This window comes from Balaenoptera acutorostrata, chromosome 20 (genome assembly GCF_949987535.1).
Source record: "Balaenoptera acutorostrata chromosome 20, mBalAcu1.1, whole genome shotgun sequence".
Taxonomy (NCBI): Eukaryota; Metazoa; Chordata; class Mammalia; order Artiodactyla; family Balaenopteridae; genus Balaenoptera; species Balaenoptera acutorostrata.
Genome location: NC_080083.1, coordinates 41,038,136 through 41,055,520, shown reverse-complemented (window position 1 = coordinate 41,055,520; position 17,385 = coordinate 41,038,136). Strand labels below are relative to the sequence as shown.

The following is a 17,385-nucleotide window of genomic DNA, read 5'->3' as shown; positions in this document are numbered from 1 at the left end:
GGAGGTGAGGAGAAATGAGAAATCTGAGATAGACACCACTGATCACAAGTCAGAAACAAGGGAGTAGAGGCGTTGGAGCTCAGAGACGCTAGGCGTGGGTCCCGGGCTCTGAGCATGGGGGTGGAGAACAAGCCAGAAGCCCCCTTTCTTCCTTCCAATCGCTGCCTCTCCCTGGGACCCTCTCCGCCCTCCCTGAGGCCCCGGCCCTCTCCCCTCCCCCCAAAATCCTACGTCCTCTGCGGATTGGTCCCCGGCCTGCCGGGGGCGGGGCCCGAGGACCCTGACGTCACCTGCCAAGGGGGGCGGGCGGCTAGGGAAGGGGGGGGTGACTGGCCCCGGCTCAGCACCTCGGAGAGCTCCCTCCCCTGCCTTGTTTTGCTCCGGAATCGCCGCCGGGGGAGGGAGCCAGGGGCCCCGGCAACAGGCGCAGCGGCTGGAGGATGGCCGTGGAGGGGTCGAGGGGTCCCGGCGGACAGAGGGCCCAGCCGTGATCCGGCGGGGGGGCCGGGGCGCCGGGCGGGTTGGGGGGGCCAGCTAGAGGCGGCAGCAGTGGCTACACATCTGGATGGAAGCGAGCTTTGTCCAGACCACCATGGCTCTGGGGTTGTCCTCCAAGAAAGCGTCTTCCCGCAATGTGGCTGTGGAGCGTAGGAACTTGATCACCGTGTGCAGGTGGGCACCGCTGGCGGGCGGGGGTGGGGTGGTCAGGAAGAGGCGGCGGGGCGGGCTGCGGAGACCTGGACTGAGCGTGCCCGCGGGAGGAAGCACCGCAGCCGCGGAGAAAAGGGAGGGAGCACAAGGTTAAGAGGAGCGCGTCCGCTATCCTCAGGCCCAGGCCTGGAGGGGGTTTGGAGGTCTGGTCCCTACCCTTCTAGGCCAAGCCAGGCCTATGCCCAGCCTGGGGCCTGGGGGTGAGGGGTGTTTAATTGGCACTGCAGCTTCCTGTGAGAACCAGGAAGTGACATTGTGTGTGAGGGGGAGGGGTGGGGATGGCTGGCTCCCTTGCTGGGGGCGGGAGCTGGGTGGGCAGAGGAGAACTGATGGGATAGGGGGATGAACGCCCTCCAAGCGTACCCTCACTCCCACTCCTGTCAGCCTGGCCTCTCTGGGGTGGGGCTTTTCTGGGAGATTTTCCAATGCTCAAATCCTGGATCAGGGATGGTGCCCTCCTCCATCTCTGGGCAGTTGCAGCCTATGGCAGGGTCAACTGGGCATGTAGGCAAAGTCCCTGAATCCGTCCAGTGAAGGCACGGCACTGCCCCTGCCGTGGGAAGGACTGAGGGCCTGAGCACAGAAGCCTGGGTCTCCTGGGTTCAAGGGGAGGAGATTGGGAGGGCAGAGCCATTGGTTCCTGAGGGTGGGGCTGTCGCAGTGTTGGGAAGACCTGCCCACTTTCCTGGGGCCAGGAAGTGAAGCTTCCCACTTCCCAGCCCTGCAGTGATTCACCCCCCGCTGCCCTGCCGTGAAGCCAGGAATGGCCAGTCTCTCAGCCCCCACCTGCATTCATCTCTCCGTCTAGGATCCCCCTGCCAGCTGCCTTCTCCACCTGCAACCTCCCCTCTTCCCCATGCCGCCTCTGAGGGCAGGGTGCTCCCACTGCAGGGCTCAGCTGTCTTCCCTTGCCAGTCCCACCTGCCTGCACACTGGCCTTGGTCCTGCTCCTTCCCCCAGGAATCAGTGCCCACCTGATGCCCTGGCTTCCGTATCCTACAGCTCCTTCCAGGTTCCTGGGCACACACCCAACAGTACTGCGTCTGTCTCACACCATTATATCCCTAGTGCCTAGCATGGTGCTGTGCACATCTGACCTCTGTAAAAATGCCTGGAATGTTATACAAGGAATGAGTGCAGCAATGGCCCAGCCCAAATGCGGTCCCCTGCTTCCACGCTCACCCCCCAAACCCTGCCAGTGTGGTGTAAAACACAGATGGTCCTAGGTTCAAGCTCTTCATCAGTTATGAGCCGTACAACCCTTGAGGAAGTCTCGTAACCACTCTGGGCCCTGGCTGCCTCATCATCCCCATTGTAGATGTAATAGTCACACCAAGGAGTGTGCCTAGCCCTGTGCCTGGCACACGAAAATCGCCCCGTCCCAATGCCATCCTTCCAGTCCCTCTCCTCTTGCTTGATCGCCTAGGTTCCTCTTCCTTCTCTTGCCTGCCAGGACAGCTGGGCCTGTTGAGTGTGTGGGAAAGGGGGGAACTCCCCTTGGCCTAGGCTGCAGAAGCAGAGGTTCTGGTGGATTGAAAGTGCGCTTGGAGCTGGGATGTGAGGGATAGAGTTTTGGGGAGGATTGGGAGCATGACAAAGGCTCAGAAACCCCTCGGGCCCCTGCCGCCTCTTCATTGTCACGTGGTTCGCCTCCAGCTCCCAGAACAGTTCCCTTTAGCAGGCCGAGGGCTCCCATGGGCCCTGGCCGCCCTGTCTCCATGGTAACCTGCAGCAGCCCTGCACCTCTAAGCAGGGAACACACCATGGGGCTCCCTGGGGGGCAATGACCAGCTGCAGCACCCCTGAGGACAGATGGCAGATGGCTGCCATGCTGAAACCAGCCGCAGGCCCCCACTGAGGTCTGACCCAAATGACCAGAAGAAATCACGGGGGCGGGGCTGCATAACGAAGCCCAGATTAATGCCCTAAACACAGGCTCCTTCTGGCTATCCCATTAATGGCCCAGCTCCTCACCACCCCTACCCCATGGCCTGTACTCACCTTCTCTCAGTCTTTCCTGGGATCTGAACCAAAATTTGATGAGACAGGTACCATTGTTCTTGTTTGCACCTGGAGAAAATGGGCCTTGGAGAGATTAAATGACTTGTCCAAGGCCACCAGGTATCACACGGACACAAGATTTGGGTCCACCCAGGCTGCCTCACCCTAGGGCAACTCCAGCACTGACCTGGCTCTCATCTCAGGCCAGACCAACTCTAAGCCCATAGGGAAGGAGGAAGGTCCATGGGCTTGGTTGTGCCATTGCCCTGAGAGCCTCAGAGGCCAGGGCTTGAGGGCTGGAGCACAGAGGGCAGAGGAGGTAGGGGTTGGTCGGGGCCTCGGTGATCCTGACATCCATCAGGAGGCCACAGATGTAGCAGAAAGAGCAAGGCCTTTGGAACCAGACATACCTGTTGACTCCTCACAAGCTGTGTGACTTTGAACAGATCAGTCAATCTCTTGGACCCTCAGTTACCTTATCTGTCAAATGGGGCTAATAGTGATAATAAGAGGACCCAGGGCTGTTGTAGGGATGGATGAGATAACACACGCAGAGTATAGTGCTGGGCGCATCACAGGGCTTGATGAGCTTAGGGTAAAAAGGACAGTTCCAAGCAGCCCCCATATCCCTGGATACCTCACCCCTGCTATGCCACCCATAGGGGGGCCACGATGGGATGTTGGGAGCCATGTCTTCCTCCCTGTCCCAGCCCACTGCAGTGATGGCCGGTGGAGATTGCAGTCGTAGGGACTGCAGAGGGAGCTGAGTCTCCGGGCAGGATTGGAGGGAGGGACGGGGGCTGCTGTGCTCCAGCCTCTCAGCCCCATTGGCTTCCCTTGGCTTCCTTCCTCTCTGAGAAGCCAGGTGTCCGGGCCCCCAAACCCCCTTCCAGAGATCTGCTGCCAATGCCCCCTCCCATCCACTGAGTGTGTCAGACCCACACCCTGCACCTCCCCCGGCCCAGTTCTGCACCGCCTGGTTCTGGGCAGCTGGTGTGTGGGTGGCCAAGCTAGAAGGAGAAGGGGGAAGGGGGGCATCCGTGTGCTGGGAGCCCACCTGGCCACCCATGCATGCCCACGCTCCATGTGCTTGGTGCCAACTCACATGCCCTGGTACAGGTGACCCACACCCCACCCCAGAAGGGACTGGAGATTGTTCCAGCAATAGCAGAAGGGAGCTTGAGGCAGGGGCACAAAGCAGCTCCTAACTCCTATCCGACCCCTACCCTTTGGAATGCAACTCCAAAGGGTGGGCAAGGAGGAAGGGGCTCTGCGCTAGCCCGCTGGCTCTAGGTGCCTCATCTTTCTACCGATCGTTTCATCCCCTCTCATACCTTGTTCCTGAAGCTTTCTTTCTCTGCCTCTCACCTCTCCTGTCACCCACTTTGTCAATCAGTCTCCCACCTGCAACCCTACTCTCCCATGTCACAGCCCCTCTATGGGTCACTGTCTCCTGCCCTCTTTCCCTCTGCTTCCCCACCGCGTCCGTGCTCTTGGTGGCCTCTTCTCTGCCTTCCTTCTACCCCCATCACCTTGTCTTCTCACCTGACACCCTACTGCCCCTTCTCCCTCCCCCTCACCCAGGTTCTCTGTGAAAACGCTGCTGGAGAAGTACACGGCAGAGCCCATCGATGACTCAGCTGAGGAGTTCGTGAATTTTGCAGCCATCTTAGAGCAGATCCTCAGCCACCGCTTCAAAGGTGGGCCCAGGTTCCTGTCCCCCCACTGCCCAGCCCTCCCAACTCCCAGCCTTTGGCTTCCAGCTACCCCCCCTCTGATCTACTCTGTGGCTTTCTGAACTCCATCATTGACCCTGGCCCCAATTCTGGACCATGCGCAGAAGCTCAGGCACAGAGCTGGGAAGAGGGGAGGGGATCTTCTGGGCACAAGACAGTGGGTGTCCACAAGCCCCAGCCATGGGCGTGCCCTGTATATACATGCATGTGTGTGCATGTGAGTTTGGGGTAGGCACTACGCACGTGCATGGCTGCTTATACTTATGCATGTGTGTGCCCCATTACATGGACCCTCTCCAAACTCCCTGGTCTTGCTGAGCCCCCTCCCTGCCCTGGCTCAGCCTGTGCCCCAGCAGGTCCGGTGAGCTGGTTCAGCTCAGATGGGCAGCGGGGCTTCTGGGACTACATCCGCCTGGCCTGCAGCAAAGTGCCCAACAACTGCGTAAGCAGCATCGAGAACATGGAGAACATCAGCACTGCCCGAGCCAAGGTAAGTGGCCTGCAGTGAGCAGGGCCAGGGCAGCTGCTCCCTGCTCTGGATACAGGAGGGCTGCCTGTTCCTTGGTCCTAGCCCCTGCCCATGGGCACTGGGGAGAAAGGCCACAGGAGATCCAGAGCCAGTGGTGCACACTTGAGTCCCTTCGGGGCAGCAAGTAAAGGTGAGCGTGCTTTCCAGGGCCGGGCGTGGATCCGGGTGGCACTGATGGAGAAGCGCATGTCGGAATACATCACCACAGCCCTACGGGACACCCGGACCACCAGGTTAGACCCCCTCAGTCAGTGTGGACCACAAGTCCCAGTGTGTACATTCATTGCCTAAACACACTTGATCCTTCAGTTCCTGCTGTAACCTTCAGTACCTGGACTACAATTCCCAGTATGCACTGCTAGCTTCCGGCTCCCAGACTGTCCACCAGTCAGCTGGGCCTGCAGTCCCAGAACACACCTTTAGCACCACCACCATCTCTTCCAAGTCAAATTCATTATCTCCCATGACCCCCAGCACCGGTCTCATGCACAGCTCTGCTCTTAGACACAGCTCTGGACAAGCCTCAACTATGTATCATTTTACTTGTTGGCCTTCCATGGCCTACAACACAGAGCCCTACCTGCTCCCTAAACAATAGCAGCAGTCTGTACTTGCTACCCGTGGACTCCAGAGCCCCAGGGGTCAGAGCTTCAATCCCTGCACTGTGGGTTTTTAACTGCATTGTATCTCTAGCCTGTCCTCACATTTCAGGGTTCACATCAACATGTTTTTGAGCATCTACTGTATGCCAAGCACTGATTTAGGACTTGTTTCCTGATTTTTAAGGATCTGGGTGACCCAGTACTTGGTGGGGAAGGGGGAGTTCTGAGGATGGAGGTCTAGTCTCAGGGCACACACGTTCTAATAGGTGGGAGACACAGGCGCTATCCCCAGTGGGCCCCAGTCTGAGGGGGAGACAAGATCCACAGCTGAGGGGTGAGCAGGAAAAAGATACCTCCTTCCTCTAGGAAAGGTTGGTAATAAGCCAACAAGAGACGCCCTGAGGGGCGGGGCTCCCTGGGAGGATGCTACACCGCAGTCCCTCACCCCTCCCCGCAGACGTTTCTATGACTCGGGAGCCATCATGCTGCGGGAGGAAGCCACGGTCCTCACCGGGATGCTGATCGGGCTGAGCGCCATAGACTTCAGGTGGGGCCTGGGTGGCCGTGGCCATGGTGGGGGGTTGAGGTTGTTTCTCTGCGAAGGTCCGCACTCCCATCCCCTCATACCTGCCCCCAACCCTGTGGCTGCTCTGCCCCCAGCTTCTGCCTAAAGGGCGAAGTGCTGGACGGGAAGACCCCCGTAGTCATCGATTACACGCCCTACCTAAAGTTCACCCAGAGGTGAGCAGCCCGATTGCGGCGAGGGGTGCTGGGTGCGGACAGACGACGGCCCTGAGGGGCGGGGATGGCGGGAGACGGGCGGGCTGGGCGGCATCCTGGTTCCCCTGCCCAAGGGGGTGTGGCTGGGGCCGCGCGGGCGGGCAGGGCCGGCCGGTGCCCACTGCGCCCTCCTTCCAAGCTACGACTACCTGACGGACGAGGAGGAGCGGCACAGCGCCGAGAGCAGCACGAGCGAGGACAACTCGCCCGAGCACCCGTACCTGCCGCTCGTCACCGACGAGGACAGTTGGTACAGCAAGTGGCACAAGATGGAGCAGAAGTTCCGCATTGTCTACGCGCAGAAGGTGCGCGGTGCGCGGCGGGGGCGGAGCGGGGGTTGCTTAGAGCCCGGCAGAGGGCGGGCGGCCGCGGGGACCCTCTCCTCTCGCCGCCCGGGCTGAGCCGGCGCCCCCGCAGGGCTACCTGGAGGAGCTGGTGCGTCTGCGCGAGTCGCAGCTGAAGGACCTGGAGGCGGAGAACCGGCGGCTGCAGCTGCAGCTGGAGGAGGCGGCGGCGCAGAACCAGCGGGAGAAGCGGGAGCTGGAAGGCGTGATCCTGGAGCTGCAGGAGCAGCTGTGAGTGCCGCCGCGACCCTGACCCCGGTCCTCGGCCACCCCGACCACATCACCCCAGGGAACCCCCGCCATCGCCCCCATTGACTCTAACGCCACCTTTCCTGATACCAAGCACCAGCATCAAACCCCTGAGTCCGTCATCGCCACCCCGAGATCCACCCCCCTCCCCGCCGCCGCGACCTAACATCATTCTCGACATAAGGGCCCCCACCAACCGGCTCCCCACTTCACCCTCAACTACCTGACATAAGCTAGAATGGCCATTGAACAGTACTCCTGGGACCCCAACATTACAATTAAGGACCTCTAATTAATGTGACTCAACGACCTTCAACATGACTGCATTATTCCCTCTGTTCACCACTCCTCCCACCGTGACCCCTGACCTCACCCCTCCCCATCCCTCTAACGGTTCCCCTTGAAACATTTTCATCACCCTGTGACCTCCCAGCATGATTGTGGCACCCCATGACTCTTCATGGTTCCCACACTACTCTGCAGCCACCCGCCCATCACCCTGACTGACGCCCTGCAACATCTCATTATTCCCCTAACCCCCAGCACGAGTGCACTAATTCCTGTCACCGCCGTGGCCCCCCCAGTACCCTCCACTGACTCCCAGGATCTGCCCCACTGATCCTCAGCATTCATACCCATTTTTGCTACCCAGGTTTCAATCCTAACCCCTCCCCGCACCTCTTGCTGAGCCCCTCTTCCCCACTTCTGCTCCCTCTTCCAGCCAGGCCTGACTCCCCCTCCCCATCCCAGGACAGGTCTGATCCCCGGTGACCATGCTCCCCTGGCCCAGGGTTCCAAGGACCTCACCACACGCCTGGTCAACCAATGGCCGTCACTGGGAACACTCAATGGGTCTGAGGGCGCCAACAACCCTAAGCTCTACCGGAGGTAAGCCCCAGGCAGGCTTGGCTTGGCCTCAGTGCCGCTCCCTCCTCTACCAGGGAAGAGGGGCACTGGGGCCGTGGGCCTCTGCCCACACACCAGCTCTCTGCTTTGCCACAGACACAGTTTCATGAGCACGGAGCCGCTGTCGGCTGAAGCCAGTCTGAGCTCGGACTCCCAGCGCCTGGGAGAGGGCAAGCGGGACGAGGAGCCCTGGGGCCCCATTGGTGAGCCCCCCAATCCAGCACCCATCCCGGAAGGGCTGAGGCCAGGCCTTGGGGCTTGTAGTCAGGCCCTGGCCACTTCCCTCATTCATTCAACTCTTCCCGAGAGCCTAGCACAGCAACTGAGAGCTTGGTTTGGGGCATCAGGCAAATCCCAGCTGCGCCTCCTCTGATTGTGCGAGCTTGGTCACTGATTCCACCTTGCTGAGTCCTTCTCATCTGTAAAATGGGGATGTTGTTTAAAATGATCACCAGTGTTGGCATATGGTGAGGGCTCCATGGCTTTTGGCATCATGACATCCTCAAGAGCCCCGCAAATCCTCAGGGAGTTCTTCGCCTAACTAATTTGCTCTTATCTCATGCGCTCTGTGAACCAGTCGCCTGACCATTGTTTCCCCCTTTTCTTTGGCTGCCAGGAAGCTCAGAGCCAAATTAGTGGCTCCCTTCAAGAGAATGTCCAGGACTTCAACGCATGCATTTTGTGTTGCCCTCCCCCTCTGGCTTCACCTTGGTTTCCCACCCTAGTTTTCCCGGTGCCTGGACTACCTGTCTTTTCTTTCTAAAAACCACACTGTACTGGATGGCCCTAGATCTTCTTTGACACAAGGCAGGCTATGGATGTGGAACCCCACCACACTGTGTTTGTGATTGTACGTGTGTCTGTCTCCCCACCAGACTGTGAGCTCCGTGAGGGCAGGGACTGTGTCTCGTCCGTTCTCTGTATCCCCCGTGCTTGGAACGGAACAAGTGCTCACCGTGTGTTTAATAAATGGAGAAAGAGAGAGGATGAACCCTCGGGGGGAGACAGAGACATAAACTGACGATTACAATACAGTGTCCCCAGCTCCCTGCATGGAAAGGGGCAGGTTCTTACCAGGGTTTAACTGAAAAAGGCAAGCGCTCCAGAAATGAGGAAGGTCTCCGGATGGGTGACCTGAGGGCTGTCCCTTCACCGCCTGCACCTGTGCACACCCAACTCGCACACGCAGACCGGTTGGCCCCGCCTCACCCGCCCTCTCTCCCCAGGGAAGGACCCCACGCCCTCCATGCTGGGCCTCTGCGGCTCCCTGGCTTCCATCCCCAGCTGCAAGTCCCTGGCGAGCTTCAAATCCAACGAGTGCCTGGTGAGCGACAGTCCCGAGGGCAGCCCGGCACTGAGCCCCAGCTGAGGAGCGGCATGGGCGGTGCCAGCCCCACCTGCCGCCTTTCCTCACGGTCCCCCAATCCAGGCCACCCTCCAGAGAATGCTGCCCACTCAGCCAGGAGTCTCTCGGGAGACACCCTTTGCTTCTAGCCCGGTTCAGCTTCTTGCCCGTGGAGGCAGGAGCTGCCAAGGGAGGCAGCTTGGGCCAAGAGGCAGGGGCACCGGGGCCACAGGGAGCCCTCAGGAAGCTTATTCTTCTGGCGACCCCGCTGCCTGGCTAGCTCCCTACCGGACTCTCCTTTGCTCATCTCCCCGCCCTCCTCAGAAGCTGGTGGCCCAGCCTGGCACTGCCGCCTCCCATGCCTCTCCTGTCTGTCCCCGTGTACGCCCCAGAGTCACTCCTTCCTCAGCCCCCAGACTGGGGGGGGGGGCGGGGGTCAGCTATGAGGGTAGCAGGCAAATAAAAACCAGAGGACTGAGGGCAGCCTTGTCTGTGGGGGGACTGGGACAGGGCCCTGTTCTGAGGTTGGCAGAATGCGGCGGGGCTAGTGCTGGGCCCGTAACCAAGGTGATGCTAGACCAGATAAAATCAGGTGTGCCCCCTGGGAGCAGACTGTTCAGAGTAATTCAAGAGGTGGGTGGCTTCTGTATGAAGTGTTCTAAATATTAGGTCAGCCCAGGGAAGGACCAAAACATGTAAGGACCCCTTCAACCTGATACTCTTTGGTAACTCATTTACCCCAGGCAAAGAAGATGCTGGACATCCTGGGTGGCAGGATGGAGAAAGCAAGGCCTGGCAGGTCCCCGTTTCCCTTCCATCATCCTGAGCAATGCAGCTTCGGCCTAGAGATCCAGACCCTTCCATTAGCCCAAAGCCTGGCAGTGAAGCCACCCTCCCTCCTGGGTTGTCGCTTAAGTGTACCCTTGGGGAGAGGTCTCACCACTCTCTCAACTCTGGGTCCTTATCCCCACCTGCTCTCACTACACTGTGGGAGGGGTCCTCTACATGGGTGCCACCTGGGCAGCCAAAGCCAACATCAAGGTCCCTTCCAGGCCTCTTCTGTGCAAATCACTCACCAAATCCTGCTTCCCACCCACCCCAGAGACCCCCACAATCAGAGGCAATGGAAAGAAGTTTATCATCTTTAGACTCAAGGAATTAACAAGGGTGGGTGCAGACTATGCCGGGCACAAGGTTTTGCGGCTCCTGGGGGCAGGCCCAGCTACAGCAACCCACAGGGAAAGAAGTGAGGGAGAAGTTAGCAAATTTGGTCTTGAACTTGAAGGGAGGGCGTGATGATTCCTGGGGCTGGGGAATGGGGAGCAGCAGGAAGAAAGTGGTCTGAGAGAGGAGGGGTCGGCGTGGGCCCAGAGGGGCAGCCCCCTACCCCTGGGGCTCAGAGTGGGGAGGAAAGAGAAATGAGGCCCCTCCCCGCAGTGCTGAGGAAAAGGCACTTGGCTCAGTCTCCTCCTGCCCCACTCCCACCACGGATGAGGTCGGGTCCTCGTCCCCTCATTCCTTTCAAGGGCCCAGAAACTGTTCCTGGTTGAGCCTCTGGAAGAAGTTTTTGCCGAACTCATAAGTGCTGATCATGATGGCGCAGGACGGGGCGGCCTTGATGATCCTTGGGAGGAAGCCTGCGGTGGGAGGGGGAGGCTGGGGTCAGAGGTCAGGTCCCAGGGAGCCCCACCTCCACCAGGGCGTGGACACACACACAGACGCTCACCTGCAAAGAGGCCCCTGGTGCCCGACTCGGCCCGGATTCTCCGCAGCAGCAGCCAAGTGGAGTCCGCGTGCGGGGGCGTCACTGCAAACCAAGGCGAGGCCCTGTAAGACCCCGCTGGGACCCCGCCTGCCCTGCCCCGCACCAGCCGGGGCCCCTCACCTCTCACAGCCTCCACCGCTCCTAGCGCGACCTGGCGCTGAGTCTTCACCACATCGAAGGGTAGAGTCAGGATGGCCGCCACCTGGGGGGTGGGGAGAGGGCTGGTCTCCATTCCCAGGACCCCCATTCCTTGCATGCGGCCAGGGTCTGCCAGCCCCAGTTAGAGCTTCAGAAGGGGAGGGGGAGCGCACTCCTTGACAGGCAAGCAAGGACTCTTTTCCGGAGCGTCTGCAACGACCCTCAGGTCACCCCAAGGACACCTCTACTGGCCACATTCTCAGCCTGGTCAACTCACCGTCCCTGAGATGCCGCCAGCCACAAAGCTGATGCCCACGGAGGTCTGGTCCTTTGGCCTGAGCCCACTCAGCCAGCTCTTCACCAACTCATAGTTGAACCAGTATAGAGCTTGGGGGCACAGGGGTTCACTCATTAGAGACGGGAAGGGCAGTGGGATAGGCCACGAACCTCCCACCTTTCACAGACCTACATCACAACCACTCCCTCCCAGCTACGAAGTCTGCCTGCCACGTGCCAGTTCCCATAAAAGGCCCTCTGCAAGAAGTATCTTGTGAAAACCTGGGTGAATATCCCGCCTGCTGGGGCCCACTTCACAGATGAGATGTTCTTGGCTCAGAGAGTTTACGTGACTTTAAAGTCAGTAGTAGCAAAGCTGGGACTTGCCCGTAGACCCCTTGGGCTCCCTTACCCCAATCCCTGCACCCCTGGTGCCTACCTGAGAAGGGCACATCCCGAAGGGCAGTGGGACCCCAGCCCAGCCACAGTGAGCGCCAGCCGCCTTGAGCCACAGCTGCTCGGACGCAGGTGCCCAGCTCCCGGTATGACAAATGCCGAGCCTGCAGCTTTGTCCGCACCAGCTCCAGGGGACTGATCACGCTCACGGTGCCCACTGCAGGGACCAGGGAGGAGGGGTCAGTTTACAGGTCCCAGAGGCAGCCTGCCCAGAGTCTGGGGGCCTTGAACGTCCCCCCCACCCCTAGGCTGGCAGAGGTTGGAGCTGGGAGTCCAGACTGGGCTCCGGCACAGGTGGGGTCAAAGGGAGGTGGAAAGCCCAGGGCTGTGCTCACGGCGGGCCAGTGCACCAGCCACCATGGGTGCGTAGAGATCAGAGGTCAGGGCTTGACCACACAGGAAGGCCTTGAGTTGGTCGTAGGCGGTGAAGTAGATGGCAGTGGCCGGCACAGTCATCACCCTAGGGGTGTGAACAGGTTAGCCAAGACTCCCCAGAGTTCCCAAACCTCCCAAGCTTCCCCTGCCCCACCCAGCCAGCCAACAGGGGAGTAAGGGGTCAGTGGGGTATCGGGCGAAAGCAATACGCAGAACTGGGGTACTCACAGGGTGGCTGGGAGGCCGCTCCACAGGGTCCTCGTGCCCTCATGTCTCACAATCTTCACAAAGGCATCCTGGCCAAGCAGACACCAGCCCAGGAGGAGGGAGGATGAACATGAACAAGGCTTGTGGCGGGGCTGGCCCAGGCTGGGCCCTAGCCTGATGCCCTCGCTCCTACCCAGTAGCCCCTCAGGCCTCTACACATGGTATTCCCTATTTGGCTCCAAACAGACTCCTATTCACCCTTCAAAATCTTGTGATGGCCCCACCTCCTCAGGAAAGCCCTTCCTAAACTGAACTGGCCACCCCTATGTGCTTTGCGCTACCCGTTCTTTCTTAGGTCTGCTGCCTGACCAATCTGAATCCCTCAGGAATGCCAACAGACCCAGCTAAGGGCACAGCTGCTCCTCACCACGGTGCCAGTGAAGCGACTGGGGTCCTGAAACCAGGTGGCACAGCGGGCACCATTTGGGCACAGGTACAGGGGCTCTAGGACACCATTGCAGTACAGGAGGCATTTCCCTGTGGATTGGAGAGAGGAGGGCACTGGGGAAGGGGAGGGGCATTAGCATGACAGAGCCCTGGAATCTCACAGGGAGGTGGTGAGCTCCCATCCCTGGAGGGCCAGCAGAGCCTGGGGTCCCTGGGTGGACGTTCTTGTGTAGGACAGAGGGCTAGCTAATATGATCTAGAAGCGTGTGCTAGTCCGTGGCTGTGAGGCCGTGTGCCCTGGAGAGACTGGGACATCCCTCCCCAGGACACTTACAGGTTCCCCGTGGCATGGGGCACTCACATCTGGCGTAGGAGAGGCTCCAGAGTCTGGAGGAAGACATCAGCTCTAAAATACAAGGCACTACCTCAAGTCACAAATGTTCCCCACCTGCCCCAGGGACCTCATCTCTGGGGATCCCTGGCACCACTCCCTATTGGCTCCAGGGTCAGACACTCACCACTGGCCACCGAGGGGCGCTGAGACTGCAAGCGTACCTTCACCACGTCCAGGGGGGTCACTGGGGGAGGAGGGCAGGTCTGAAAGCTCCTTTCAGGACCCCGCCCCGACCCCTCATCCAGAGCCAAGTCATTTCTAATCTCTGGTCTGCCCCAGTCCCCAGCTGCCCCCACCCCACCATCCCAAGTCTTACTGAAGAGGGAGGTGACCACGGCCCCAGTGCCAGATGCCACCATCTGTTGGAGGAGGCTAATGCCTCCAGGGTCCTGGTCAGCCATCTTGTAGCTTCAGTTCTGAAAAACAAACGTCAGTCAATTGGAGCACAAAACCGGAGTCAGGGGTAGGGAGAGAAAGAATGCAGGGGCTCTTGGGGACACTAGCTGGACCCTCACCCCACTCACTCACTATGAGTTTCGCATAACCACTTTTTATAGCAGTTATTGTCAACTCCACCTTGCCAAAGGGGAAAGAGACTCAGAGAGATGAAGTGACCTGCCCAAGGTCACCGTGGGAGTAGTTAGGAAGGAAACTGGGAGAGTCATCCATCAGTTAATGGGCTGTAATGACCCACCGCCATTCCTCACCCTCGCCACACGGAGTTACTGTGCACCTCTTCAGTGCAGGTGCCCGGGTTGGCCTGGGGGCCCAAAGATCAAAACGCCTGAGCCGCCCCCCTACGCCCCCAACTCCAGCAACCAGCCCCAAGGCGGGCGCATGCGAGCCTCGAGTCACCGGACGTGGAGAGGTGGAGCCCGGCAGGGAGGGAAAGGTAACAAACCTGAGGGCGGCGATGGGTCCGTCCACTTTCTGGGACTGCAGGCGGGGGTGCCCGGCCCTCCCCCGCACCTGTCCTCCCGAGGCCGGAGGGCCCAGCCCCGAACCTGGATGGGAAGGACAATCCCTCTGCTCCCTCTCCCTCAAAATCTCTTTCTCGGGGGGGCCGGTCGAGAGTACGGGAAGTAGGGATGGGGAGACAAGATCGCTCTTCGCCCCTCGGCGACACTCTCTGTCCTGGTCCCGCGCGCAAGGGGCGCCCGGTGGGGCCGACTAGGTCGGCCAGCGACTCCCGGCCCCCAGCCAGGCCCGGCTCAGGCTCCCCGGGACCCCCAGAGACCCGACTCCCGCCTCCGCCCCCCGCCGGACCCACGGCCCAGGTCCAGCCCCGCCCACCTGGCTCTAGGCCGGTGCTCGCGCGGCGCGGCGCCCGGGGCCGAGCGGGCCCATATCGGCTCCGCGGCCGGGGCCGGCTCCGCGCGCGCTCGCTAGGCACCAAGGCCGACTCGGAAACTGGACGAGCCCGTCCCGCCCCTGGACGGCGCCGCGAGGCCCCGCCCCCCCCACGGGCCGACCGGCTGCCTGCCCGGAGTGAGGCCGGCCCGCCCACTCGCGGCCTCCTCCGGGTCCCGCGCTAACCAGGCCCCGCGCCAAGGTCGCAAGTCTCCACGCCGCGCTTGACCTGGCGGCAGCACCGTCTTTGACAGCGTATTGTCGCCAACACCACCCCACCAGCATCCCGGCCAAGCGCTGCTCCCGCAAACTTTCTAGACGAACGTGGGTAAAGCACTCTCCCCATTTTCCTTATTTGTTTGGCGGCGGGGGTTTGAATCAGTTCTTCCAAGGCCACGGGGGGCGATGAAATAGTGCTGGCAAACATTAACCCATCGGGCTGTTTGCTGAGGTTTTACAACTTCACGGTGACTGTATCAAACAGGGTCGTCCCTATTTAACAGACAATCCATCGAGACTGCAACTGCAAATCCACTTGACAAAACTGAGGGGTACCCTGCGGGTGTGGGTAGTGAAGTTGACGAGTAAGTAACCCGGGCCAGGCAGGCTGGACAGAGAGGAAAGGCTGGCCCGGGAGCCGGGAGACGTGGGTTCAACCGGGTTTAACCTGGGCTTCGTCCCACCTCCCTGTGACCCTGGGCAAGTTACAACACCGCTCTGGGTCTCGGATTCCTCCTTCGCACAGGAATAGGATTGAGTAGGGGAGAAGGGGACTGACATTTCTGTGTTGGTTACTCTCACGAAACCTATTTTTTCTACGTCTCAGAACTTCTAGAAGTAGATCATTATTAACCCCGTTTTACAGAAGGCGAAACTGAAGCTTAAAGTTAAGAACTGGACAATTACCTCCCCCGCACCACATTGCCTCCCCGGGTGACAGGTGGGCGTTAATCCTGGACGTCTCTGATACCTCTTCTCAGGAGCCGCATTTCTGTCCCGGGCCAGCCCCGCACCCGAGACGCCATCAGCTGCCTCGCTTTTAAAACTTGAGAAAAAGGAACAGCGGCTGCGAGCCTGCGCCTTTAAGAAGGGTAGGCCGTGACTTTGACGTCACCAGCTCTTCCGCCCCTCACCCCCAGAATGGTCGCCTCCGGGCCTGGAGTCGCCCAGCCAGCCGGTGCACGCCGGGTTAGCACGTGGGTTCCAAGGGGCCAACCGTATGCTTTCCCTGAGAAAAGATTTTGCGGCTCTCCACCGCTAGGAAGCCCGAAATGGGGGGCGGGGAGTGACCCGTGAAGTGCTGCTGATCTAAAGGGCCCTGAGAGAAGGCGCCCTTTACATGCCCTTCCCATACCAAGTGAATTATGAAATGACACAAAATAATTTTATAAACTGACAGGGCGAGAACCCAGCCCCTATTAGGGTCCTTTACTCCCTCAAAGTTATGACTTACACAGTTTCACAGCCATCAGCCAAGAGATAACTCCCCCCCCCATTTTACAGAGGAGGAAACTGAGGTCCTTGTGTGTAATGACTCCTGGTGTGGAGTAGAATCCAGACTTGTCCTACGCACTCTCCCATTTTTCACATGAGAAAATGGGGACCCCAGAGGTCAAGTTGCACCAAGATCACACAAATGAAAGAGCTATAATTCAAACCCCCTCCTACCTGAGTCCAGAGGATCTCCCATCCCATCCAATTCTCAACCAGGGCTCTCTGCTCCCTGCAAATGTTTACTCAGGCCTCAGGCCCCAAGAACTCTTAAGATACAGCGTGGTGGGGCTGCACCACTTACCTGCCTCCAGATCAGAGCACTGGGAGGGCGGGACCTGGTTCCAATATGGGCTGCCTGCTGCAGCAGCTGTGGGACCTCCTAGCAAGTATCTAGAGTCCTTTAAGCCTTCGTTTCACCCATTTATAAATGAGCTGATGCGGATCAAAATACCCCTGCCTCATGGGAATTTGAGGATGTAATGAGTTAATAGCTCTAAAGTGCTTAGAGCCCTGTCTGGCACTTGGCAAGCAGTCGGTGACCATTACTATTATTATTGATTGCCCCCCCGCCCCACTCCAGGACCTGTGGCACAGAAAGTTCTGGAAAGGGTCTTTAGAGCAACCAGGATTCTGGTCCCACCTCTGCCTCTAAATGCAGGCACAGATAGTCATAACTCCTTACACGCCTTCTTCCCCAGAGCAAAGTAGCACAGCCAGGAATCAAACATGGTGACCTCTGAGCCTCAGTTTCCTTCACAGTAGATTGAGGGGCTTGCACTCCATTTCTGGTTTTCTTCTTGCAATAGGATGCCTTTGGGATTTGTCACTACACCTCAGTTTCCTCAGCTGAAAATAAGGATGAGTTACCCATCCTGCTAATTTACAGACTCTTAGCTAAAGTCATGTCTGTGAAAAGCTGAGTCGACAAACAGTTCTGTAGTCCCACCCAGAGCTGAGTAGATCTCACTCCCTGCCATCCCCTACATGTAAATGCTTCGAGGCTGAGAAAACCTTGGTATAACCAAAGGCCAGCATGCTGGCAACAGTCTGGGCAGAAGGGAGAAGTTATCCACCACTGGAGCTGGTGGAGGTGTCGTCCAAGGACGATCATAGCGACTGCAGGGTGGATCCAGAGCCTTGAGATGCCCATGAACCTGTGGGGCTCTGGCTAGACTGGTCTGACCTGAGAAGCAAGCCTAGAGGCCTGAGGAGGCGGCAGCCACTGTCCTGGTTGTCTCAGCCGCGGTTCACGCTGACCACGCACCCAGTGGTCCTTCTAG

General features: G+C 59.4%; 2 protein-coding genes across 18 annotated transcripts; one reads left to right on the top strand and one right to left on the bottom strand.

The window, feature by feature from the left end:
* The first annotated feature begins 338 nt into the window (after positions 1-338).
* Positions 339-9,667, top strand: RUNDC3A (RUN domain containing 3A). 5 transcript variants are annotated; one of them, XM_057537077.1, is made up of 11 exons: positions 339-672; positions 4,297-4,412; positions 4,802-4,938; positions 5,125-5,210; positions 6,037-6,126; positions 6,240-6,320; positions 6,499-6,664; positions 6,777-6,934; positions 7,703-7,840; positions 7,955-8,061; positions 9,085-9,667. In XM_057537077.1, the coding sequence occupies exons 1-11, from the start codon at positions 566-568 to the stop codon at positions 9,225-9,227; spliced, it is 1,329 nt and encodes a 442-aa protein (XP_057393060.1). In that variant the 5' UTR covers positions 339-565; the 3' UTR covers positions 9,228-9,667. The 5 variants fall into 5 exon arrangements, with proteins under 5 accessions (XP_057393060.1, XP_057393061.1, XP_057393059.1 ...); XM_057537078.1 differs by having other exon boundaries at positions 340-672; positions 4,805-4,938; XM_057537076.1 differs by having other exon boundaries at positions 340-672; positions 4,790-4,938.
* Positions 9,668-10,322: 655 nt separating this feature from the next.
* SLC25A39 (solute carrier family 25 member 39) lies at positions 10,323-15,669 on the bottom strand. 13 transcript variants are annotated; one of them, XM_057536563.1, is made up of 13 exons: positions 14,555-14,691; positions 14,163-14,265; positions 13,578-13,677; positions 13,386-13,445; positions 13,202-13,288; positions 12,848-12,981; positions 12,442-12,509; positions 12,174-12,298; positions 11,822-11,995; positions 11,384-11,493; positions 11,089-11,170; positions 10,930-11,010; positions 10,323-10,840 (listed from the first exon to the last, which is right to left on the bottom strand). In XM_057536563.1, the coding sequence occupies exons 3-13, from the start codon at positions 13,660-13,662 to the stop codon at positions 10,725-10,727; spliced, it is 1,122 nt and encodes a 373-aa protein (XP_057392546.1). In that variant the 5' UTR covers positions 13,663-13,677; positions 14,163-14,265; positions 14,555-14,691; the 3' UTR covers positions 10,323-10,724. The 13 variants fall into 13 exon arrangements, with proteins under 13 accessions (XP_057392546.1, XP_007180256.2, XP_007180259.2 ...); XM_007180194.3 differs by lacking the exons at positions 14,163-14,265; positions 14,555-14,691 and adding an exon at positions 15,518-15,669; XM_007180197.3 differs by lacking the exons at positions 14,163-14,265; positions 14,555-14,691 and adding an exon at positions 15,518-15,669 and having other exon boundaries at positions 12,848-12,957.
* Positions 15,670-17,385: the final 1,716 nt, after the last annotated feature.